Here is a 10,489-nt window from a genome sequence, read left to right on the forward strand (position 1 = left end):
ATTGACCCTCACGAACTTCTGTCCCGGGTTTGCCACAAGTGCATCGAGCAGCAGCGCCTCGATGACCCCGTGCTGGATAAGGTGAGTTGTGTTGCACTGGGAAGGCTCAAAGCCCTTGCAAAGGGCTGCGAGGGCAGGGCTGATGGAGAGCGTTGCTGGGGTAGTCCTTGACACATCTGTCTGTTCACCTCCTCTCTGTCTGTACGAAACCGTTCCCAGAAAGGTTCTGGTCGTCCCTGGGAACCTGACATAATTGCATCCTACTGATATCATTGATATCCAAGGGCAGAGCTCCAGGTGCTAGTCACTCCAAATCCTCTTCTAACTTCCCTTTCCCCCCGTCTCAGTCTTCCCAGGTGATTTCCCTTCTCACTTCTTTAAGGCTCTGATCAAGCCTCCAGGCTGCAAGGAGGGAGGATTTAAACCTCACACTGCCGATTGCAGTTGCCAGCCCAGCTCGCTCCTTCCCGTTTGTACTTAATGTGTCTGCCCTTTTGCTGTCTTGCTTCCGGTACGGTAGTTAACAATTCCCTTCGGCCTCACCTGTCACTGTGAACTCCACGTAATAGCATGCAACTACCTATTAACCTCCCCTTGTCTGTACTGACAGATCGCTCCCGTATAGGAGTGCCGGGAAGCGTTGCTTCCTCTGGCATACAAGGAATTGTGTTAAAGTAATAGTACGGTTGTGAGACGTGAACAGGATGAGAACGATCCAAGCTGCTCTTGCACCTGGAGAGCATCACGTTTTCTTGAAGGACCGCCCACGTTTGGGTATGGTGTGTAACACACTCCTACCGTACCCGGGGGCCTGTACCTGTACCTGTACCTGGGGTGCGGCAGTCATGAAGATTACCCCCTCCCCTACTTGCTTGTCAGTGATGCCGTAGGCGCTGACTTTTATTTTTTGCAGGGGGAGGCCTAAGATGATGCCCCCTCATCCCTCCCCCCAGAACAGAGCTGAGCAGAGCCTTTGGGGGGGCATGCCCCCCTCCCTGGGAGTACGTGCAACAGCAGGGAGCCCCCCCCCTGCCCCTGGATGAGCCACCTGTGACTCCGTCCCACTCCCCAACTTGGCCCTGGGCCCCGTGCACAGCCCTGGTTGGGCAGCATCCCCAGGCCCAGCCCCTGCCCCACTCCCTCCCTCACCATGGGTGCCTCAATCTGCCACCCTGACCCCCATTGACTTACCTGCAGGCAGCTGCGGGAACTGCTCTCCACTGCTGCTGTGGTTGTATTCCTGGCCACGTGCATGTGTGCACACATGCATGCACGTGGTCCCCCCATGTCCCACTCCCCACAGCCCCTTGCAACTCTGCCAGCCTGCAAGGGGGACCCTGCCAGGCCCCACATGTTTCTGCGGTGAACGGAAAACCTGGATCCTGCACAATCCTGAGAAACCAGGACAAATGCTGTCCTGGCATCATGCAGCCTGGGACTGGATGTTCACATTTCAGGACTGCCTCTCCCCCAAGGCGGGCCAGGGTCGTACAGACCTGAAGCCAACTAAGTGAGAGCAGTAACCTGAGACTATTTGTCTCGGGTTATATGCCGGATGCCGAACCCCCTACATGATGTGCCAGATACCTTTTTAATAAACATTTATTCTACGGACCTGATATTTCAAAGCTGCGGTGACTTTTAGGTCTGCGTATGACTTTCCTAGGGCTTGGCAGTATAACTGCTCACAAGGAAAGATGTGTGTTCACGTGTTTATAATTTAATAAGTGCAACACCATCTTCTGGTGGTGAACCTCCAGGTAGACATGCCGGGGCCACGTGGGCAGCCATAAATCAATCCGGTGTCACTGGACCCGGGAAGAGCACAAAACAGCTGCAGCCGCTTCTTCTGCCTGAAGAAGGGTGTTTGTACCCAAAAGCTTGCAAAAGAGAAATTTTCCAACTATTTAGTTGGTCTAATAAAAGAGATCAGAATTACCCAAAGAACCTTGTCTGCCATGGTTGGGCTAAGCTTTTAAACACTGGAAAGCCCTCCTCGTGAGCATCCTTTCTACCTAGACTCAGCAGCATGCGATGCCTTGAATCGTGTCCCGTGACGGCACGCAATTCCCTCCTCCAGTGCATAAACCGAAGTAAACACCAGTTCACGCGGCTGGATAAAAAGACCCTCCCCGCTTGCAGGCCCAACAGAGCCTTTTCCTTAGCAGCCACCTGCTGATGTCCGAGCGTGTGCTTGGGGCAGGCTGACACTATTTTTAGAGCTGTGGTACTTTGAAACCTGTTGTTGGTGGAAAGCTGAACTATGCATTTTAACCGACTTTGTTGAAAAGCAGAGAGCTGTGGAGCAGAACGGTATCATTTTTCCTGATTACAGGGTGCTCGTTAGCTACGGGTTGGAGGATACACCAGGAAACTGCTTGTTTTCATCTGCATTTTCTGTAAATAAAAATGCCATTGTTTGCTTGTGTTTTGGAGCGATTTGCCCTGCCTTCCTCCCCCCGCTTGTCCTTCCTCCTGTGGACAATGGAAAATGAACACTTTGGAAGAAGCAGGAACCGGGAATGTATTGAGTTACATACGGCTGCACAGAGAAGGGTCTGCCCCAAATTCTCCTCTCCATCCCACAACATCTCTAAACTTATTCAACACTTGCATAAGGAGAAGAGGGCAGTATAATCGGTAGTTAGAGTTGGGGGAGGGATGTTACTAACACAGCTCACTTCTGTGTCTGTTCCTCCCCCAGGATTGCAGACAGTGTCCACTAAATGGTAGATCCTGCCTGCCAGAAAGCAAAGCAGCAAAAGACTCCTCTGCTTGCTGCCCAAGAAATATTTAGTTTGCAACCAGTAACCAATGGAAGTGTGCACAGGACTCGAACAGGAGGAAAGATTGTCTGCTTTGGATTGGACAAGGCCAGATCTTTTAAACAAGGGGAGCAAAGTCGCCCCAACAACATGTGTCCCTCTGCCCAGAAACGGGTAATTGTGCGTGCAATTGCGCATACAACATCTGGGCAGATGTTATACATCTGCATGTACAGCAGCACACAGGCACTCTGAGTTTGCTTGCAGAAACGTGCCATTTGTGCCCAGGTGATTTGTTTGCATGTGTGCCGATTCTGCGGACACGACCTTAAATGCCTTCTTTGGAAATTTGGCCCCAACCGCCATTAGTCCAGACATTCTTCATGACTTTGCCGACTGGGTTTTCAGCCCGTCTCCAGCAGTCTCGTTTCTGTTTCAGGCCCGGATCAGAAAATTTGGACCCAAAATCCTGCAGCTGTTGGCAGAGTGGACAGAAACATTCCCCTATGATTTCCAGGAAGAGCAGATGATCGGCCACTTGAAAGACATGATTCACAGGATTGCTCCCTGTGACGAGGTGAGGCTGGTGGTGTTTCGAGGTGCTGGGGAATGCTCTGCTCAACCGTTTTCCTTTTTCCCTACTATGTTTTGTACCATGGGTCCCCATCCTATTTCTGAAGGCTTTTGTGAATGAACCCAGGTTTCATGAATGAAAGCCATCGTAGTTCCACCGAAAGCGGTGTTCCTTTTGGTGCTGATGTGGCTGTAGTATTTAGATAACTTGGATCATCTCTAGGTTTTATTCCCCTCTTTCCCCCACCTCCCCATGCTTCTCTGCAGAAGGGACATGTTCTCTTTTGCAGAGGAGGAGGTCAGGCACAGAGCAGGTGCCATGATTTTCCCATAGTTTAGGCTAAAGCCTGAGGAATGAACCCCCCGACCCCAGCTGAGTCTCTGAGTCCAGTGTGCTAAACCCCGTACCCAAGCAGTGATGGATGCAACCTGCCAGTGGGTTAACTGTAGCCTACGTAGGGCAGGGCAAGTAGCCAGATTCCTCTCAATTAATTTTAGAGGGCTATGTAAAGTCCTGGCTTGACTGAGGATACAGAAGTAATGATGCTTATCCTGGAAAAGATGCCCTCCAAGGGCATTCACAGTCCTCTCTGTCTCCCGACATGAAGCCTCACTTTCCCGATTCATCCCCGCCTCTCCTCTCCTTGTTTCCTTTCATCCTCTTCCACCTGCATCCCTCATTTTCTGTCTTTGCTGCTTTCCTTCTGTTCCTTCCCAGCTGCCCTCAGATCTCATCTCTGAGAGTTGTGGAGGCAGGATCCAGAAGCTGAACAGACACAGAACATTGCTTTCAGAGTCTGGCTCGACTAATACCCCCGGGATTCACGTTAAAGACCTCGAGATCAATGGGCCACAACATTAGCTCATTTTGTATCCCGTTAACTTTTGGCCATAAACACTAAAGCTGGGGATGAAGGTGTCGGGGACTGACAGTGTTTTAGGGATCCCGTGTCGTACGGTGGCTTTGGGGAGAGTTTAAATGCTGAAAAATTAGCTGCGGGTTTCTCCGAGGGGCTCTGCTGGCTGTGACGAAATTAGGATGGCGTCTGCTGTCATTTTCCCGGGCCAGAGTCATCCCCGAGTTGCACCAGCAGAGGCTGGGATGAACCAGGGCACAAAACATGCATTTCAAGCCTCTCTTCTGGTTGAGGTGGGTAGGCGAGAAGCAACGTGACCGCTGGACCTGCTGGCCCAGGAGAGACCTAGTGACCAGGAAGGAGGAGAGTTAAGGTTCTCTATGGCTGAGGTCTCTGCAGAGCAGCACAGCTGGAGACCCCATAATGCAGGTCATCAGTAGGGTAAATGAGCCTTCTTCCATGTCCTGGCAAAGACAGAAGCAGTCCCTGGGCAGGTAGCAGGTGACAGCTCCCGTTCTGGGCCCTAGCCTGTGGACGAGCTGGTACCAGGATGCTTAAAACCATGCCCAGGCATCAAGGTCTTCTCATCCTTGAGCCGCTGATCAGGGATCCCCAGGGGTGGATGGAGGATTGTCCTCCCTATTCTATAAAGGTGCTAAAGGGCAACATGGTGGGAGCCCAAACTGCTTGGTCCACTAGGCCTGGCTGCCTCCCGGACTCCAACCTTTCTGTCTTAAACCTTTGGGGAGAGAGGCACAAGTACGTGAATTTGCACCTTGAAGCCAGCACAGCCCCAGGCAGGTCCAGTGGGAAGTCTCTCGCATGTCAGGGATGGAAAAATGCAAATGGACAGTCGCACATCTTTTTCCCTAGCACGCTGAGCATTAACATGCTCCGGCGCTGGTGCCGCCCCCACACTGACTCACTACGTCCCCCAGTGAATTAAGGAATAGTCCTGCAATGACGGCTGTTAAAATGCCACGTGCACATTAGTCTTGCACGCCCCACGCTTCCTCTCTGCCCCATCGTGTGCCCATTGTGTTCCCTCCGCATCTATCAGATGCCCCCAGGAGAAGTCGTGTGAAGAATGCAGGGGCAGGCTCTTTCTTGGCCCCATGAAGTCACTTGCAGGCGCTGCTGTTCACCAAACACTGCTCCTCTTGAGCTTCATCGTTTCCATATCACTCGCGCGACGTCACCAGCACTGCCGAGCTGATTGCAGAGCTGTAAGTATTCAGCGCGATGCCCTGACTAGCTGGCTGTTGGAATGAAGGGGAGTCATGCTCCGAGGTCCACTTCTCTGTGGCTGTAAATGTTAATCGTGTGACCAAAACTCTGCATTGCACTGAATATTCATCAAATATGTCAAATGAAGAGGTCCTCGCAGAGTCGGATGCTGGCTGCGAACAGAGGCGGCATTGATTTTGGGATTGCATCTGCAAATAGAAGTAGTTTTCTTACGTGGTGTTTCCAAGCAGTTGCAACTGCATGCACTCCTGGGACAAAACTTACAACAGAAAAAGTAATGTCCTTTACAAATGGTGCATCACAGACCCTGGAGTATGTACGAGACTGACAGGTGATACAGCAGAAGCGTCTCAACAGAAAGCTGCATCTCGTAGCTTATTTATACTCCACGATCGCACTGGTTACCTCTTGGCCTCAAAATAGGTTTACTGTTTGTGCACCCGAGTAGGAAAGCAGGGGTGGATGGGATGTTAGTGGGACGTGTATTCAGATTCGGCCTTTGGGGACACGGAGGTATTAAAAATAGCACGAAGCCCATGAAGATAATAGAGAGAAGGGCAGATAGTGCACTGCGAGTCTCTAATTACTGGTGGGTTAGCCATGGGTCGTGAAAGAATTCTGTTTCCATTGACGACGTCAAGGCTCAGCCTGGGTTTGAGGCCACAGATGTGTGTAATCCAGTAGGAAAAAAAATAATTGGCATGATTGAAGCAGAAAGGAAGTGAGCTGGGACCCGCCCATCCACATGAAAAAGAGAGAAATGGAAGCAGCTGCGATCGGGCTGGGCTGGCACAGCTGCTGGCGCGGTGCTCATGGGCAACAGGCTGGCATTGCTGCGCCGGGGTTTGGCTGGCCAGGCAGGGCAGCCAGCATAAAATAATGCAGGGAGAAAGGGCAGGAGGGCCCCGTGGGGTTGTTGGGTGGGGCCGTGCCACAGGAGAACAAGGCGAGAGGGCCACGCTGACGTTGCTGCCTGTGCTGGGACTCCCAGGGCTGTGGACTGGTCCTCTGGGTCGGCAATGCTGTGGGGAGGGGGACAGGGATTTTCCCCTTGGTCCTGGCCTCCAGATAGGCACTGTACATCTTCCACCGCAGTTCCTCTTCGCCCGGGGAAGAAGTCAGTGCTAGAGTCACAGATCACTACCTGACAGCCCAGGAGTGGAGTCTCTGGCCCTGACACCCCCATTCATCCCAGCAGGCTCCTGCCTCCGACCCCACAGGCTTTGGGAAACCAGGTGAGGCTGAGCAGTGTAGCATGTTCAGGGGTGAGCTGGTGGCCACCAGTAAGTTCATCAGGGGTCTCATCAGGATCTGGGGGAACGTCTGCTCACCAGAGCGCCCCAAGGGATGACGAGGTTGAACGGTCACAAACTCCTCCAAGACCGATTCAGGCTGGACATAAGGAAGAACTTCTTTACTGTCCAAGCCCCCCAAGGTTGGGAATAGCCTGCTGCCGGAGGTGGTTCAAGCACCTACTTTGAACGCCTTCAAGCGACAGTTTGATGTTTATCTTGCTGGGATCCTATGACCCCAGCTGACTTCCTGCCCCTGGGCAGGGGGCTGGACTCGATGATCTTCCGAGGTCCCTTCCAGCCCGAATGTCTATGAATCTATGTGGCGAAGCCACTGCTGCGCTGGGTTGCCCATTACTGTTGTCAGTGGTTGTATGTACTGTGGTCACATCTGGATGACCACATCACAAAGAGGGTCCCTGCCACAAAAGCTCAGTTTGATCCTAAGATTGTAAGTTGGTAGAAGACAAGGCAACAGGTGGATGCAACCACATGGTGAACATGAGAAGCAGCGTGCAGCTGACCTCCAGGGGATGCCCAGAGTAGTCCTGCATATCCCAGTAGTTGTGGCTTGACAAGGGATGAATGACAAGAGGAAAATAATTGGTGTTGGCAAGTGTCCTTTAACGGCAGTCCGGGGGCTGTGCATTACCAAGCGCTTGTCAGAAGTGGCCACCAGGCCTCTGGCACTTCTGACCTCAGAAAGAAATAACCAAACGGCCTCCCCGCTTGCAGGCTGGTTTGCATGGAGTAGGAGCGATGTGTCTAAAATCCAGGCTGCTCTCATGTGTGGGGAAGGGCATTGTGCGGGGATTGCGACGTTGTACCTGTGCAGCTCCCATGGGAGTTGTGCCTCTGACCAAGGGACGGAGGAGCGCTCTTAGCTCAGGGGGTGAAGAGCTTTCTCTGCCTTGCTGCTGGCTGAGCTGGAAGGGTCCTTGTCACCTTTGGGATTACCTGAAGCCAGATAATCTGTCTTTGGAGCAGAAGGAACAGGAGACAGCAAGCACGGGGGAGTTACCAATGCAAATAATAAACCTAACTCAAGACAGCTACTTTATTTTAAGCTGCCGCACCGGAGAAGAGCTCAAACTGCTCGAGATCAGTCTTCTGCATACAAAGCATCTGCTTATTTGCCACGTGCCACTGGGATGTCTGACGCATACGGCAAGCGCTCAGGACTCACCCTCTGAGCACCTGCAGCTCCCGTTGCCTTTGCTGGGTCCCCCGAGGGAACTCAGTGTGTCTCTGGATCAGGCTCAAAGAGTTGTTCTTCAAATATTAATATGAGCTGTAATTGCAAGAGCTTATGCCCGAGCAAAATCAATAATTAATTTAGGAGGAACTCATCTGCACATGCAAATTTCCTTTGTGAGGAACAGCAGTTGGGCCACATGAGTTGCTTGGGGAAAGGCTGCCGCTGTTGTGAATCACGGAGGCTACTGCTGGGGAAGAGGCATTCGGTCCAGGCTGCCTAGGGCAATATTAATTTCCCCAGCGGTATATTCTTCTGCCCTTTGGCCAGCAGTTTGCAAAGGCTCTGAGCTGTGCTTAGCAAGGTGTGCATTATTGCTGAGAAGCATTTCTTGCCAACTGCTGTGATTTGCACTTAGAGAGGGAAGTTTTTCAGGCAAAACTTTGAGCTTTTGAGCAACCTGCTGGGGTTTGCCATCTTCTGGAGAGCTTTCCTGGGTGAAACTTAACTCTTTTGCTTAACCACTAAGCAAGAGCGCTCGTCTTCTGCCTGTTAGTGCTGTAGAAGGGGGCAGCGTGCGGGCTGGTGTGGAGCTTTCAGTACATCAGAGCAGCATTTTGCAATGAGATAATTGCCAGCAGATGGGCCTAGAAGAGCAGTGCATCTAATTGAAGGTGCTATTTTCATTTGCTGGCCACAGTTTAAGCAAGGCAGGGAATACATCTGTAATGGGAAAAGTCAATAAAACTGCTTTAAAATACATGGAAATGCTTCTTGGAGGATGTGCTCAGTAAAATGAGTCTTTTCAAAACACTTCTTGGAGAATTTCACTTTATAAATAATTCTGCTTCTGTATGGTTGGTGTTTCTCTTAGTACTCTTCATCACGTAGCAGGTTTACATGCATCTGTGTTTTCCCTGGCCTGTGTTAGGTGCATGCGAAACGTTCACCACAAAGTCAAGTGAAGCTGGATATTTAGACCAAAGTTTTCCAAAAGGTTTGATAATGCTCTTGAATCATTCAAGACATCTTGGGCTGATTTTTGGTCTTGCACCCGAACAATGAAGAACGTTGTTACTCCACAGATAGGACTCATTGAAATGTTTCCTGGAAAACTACTTTTGGATGGAAAATGTGGGGTTTGGATTTTAAAAACGTTTGTAAAAATGGTCTACTTTGGGTAGAAAATGAAGATTGCTTTCTTTGCTCAAGAAAAAGAAACTTCTTCAATCCCCAACATATTTCAGCAAACCCACCCCCCCCCCCCCCCCCCCAAAAAAAAACCTGAAATATTTTGGAATTTTGACAGGTTTTTTTGGTATAAGAATTTTATTGGTGGGGGGAAATCAATGTTTTTCCCATGATAAAAAATCAATGTGACAGGATCTGTTCATAGGGATGCTGAACCACAGCTGAAATAATGAAAACCAGCATGGATGCAAACCAGAGATACCGCTGACTGGTTTAGCTCTCGCCCAAAAGCTATGAAACTCTGTTTGAAGAATGACCCATGTGAATCGAGTCTGGTGATTTCTCTTGCATCAGAGTCAGTAAGGCGTAGATGAAAGCTGAGCCACGTGTCTGCTTGCATAGCAATAGCCGTAATAACAGAGAGCAAATCCTGTTCGTCTCGCCCTCGGTGCAGCCCGGTTGAAGTGACGTGGGCAGAGGAGGTGGAGTTTGGCCCAGCACCTCATTTCTTCTGGTCGGAAAGCCAAAGCTGCAGAAGGAATAATGAAAGTAGCACATGTGGTATTGAAGTGACCGTGATGAAAACAGGGCGATGTCAGCACCTTCTTTAAATCCTTGAGTTAATGGGAGAAATCCAGGTTTGGGACACAGCTGGACATGCTGCATATTGAGGGAAGCATGGGGTCCCACTCCTAGTGATCTGGGCACGTAGCACGGGAGTGTCACCAACACAAAATGCTGATCAGTCCTTTTCCAAGAGACAATTGCTGCAGCGTGCGTCCCTACTGTCTGCCAGAGGCTTTCCTAACATTTCAGGTAATGATGCTGTGAAGCTGAAAGGAAGCTGCCACGCGCTACGTAAGCTCCCAAGTCATTCGTGCACAGTGATTCCCGTAGCCGACCATCTGCAGAATTGAACCTAGGGCCCGTGTCTAAAAACACGAGCTTCTAAAATACCAGAGCTCAGGAGACAGCAACAGACCCGCACCTCTATATCCAATGTAGCCCGTTGGAGGAGACAGAGTCATTGCTTGGTTGGCTTGTGTTGCATATTGATTTGTAATCATTCCTATTAATGATACCACAGGGCTAAATTGCATCCATTTGACTGAGAGTTACGGAGCTTTCCTCTTTGCTAGCAGTAAGACTACCTGTGCTGGGAAGCGTCGTTGCTAATGCACCCTGCTCCAAACAGCGTTCCCAAATAACTGTGGCTTATCTACTCCCTGCCTTGCTTGGCTAAAGCAGACGGTGCCATCGGCAGCAAACCCTGCACACCCAGCTCAGCAAGGTGAGCACGTGTGCAGCACTGATCTGCCTGCTTAGAGGATGCAAGGCTTCAAGCCACCCCATGCACACGACCTGCTG

The 10,489-nt window shown here is 50.8% G+C and overlaps 1 protein-coding gene across 1 annotated transcript in view; it reads left to right on the forward strand.

Annotated features, from left to right (window-relative positions):
- Positions 1–10,489, forward strand: part of RASGEF1C (RasGEF domain family member 1C) — a 136,894-nt gene that overhangs the window by 99,135 nt on the left and 27,270 nt on the right. Inside the window, 2 exon segments of the mRNA XM_006026839.3 lie at positions 1–81; positions 3,205–3,342. The exon segment at positions 1–81 is cut by the window's left edge and continues 30 nt beyond it. Of these exon segments, the coding sequence (XP_006026901.1) occupies positions 1–81; positions 3,205–3,342 (219 nt within the window).

Source organism: Alligator sinensis, unplaced genomic scaffold, assembly GCF_000455745.1.
Source record: "Alligator sinensis unplaced genomic scaffold, ASM45574v1 scaffold741_1, whole genome shotgun sequence".
Lineage (NCBI taxonomy): Eukaryota > Metazoa > Chordata > Crocodylia > Alligatoridae > Alligator > Alligator sinensis.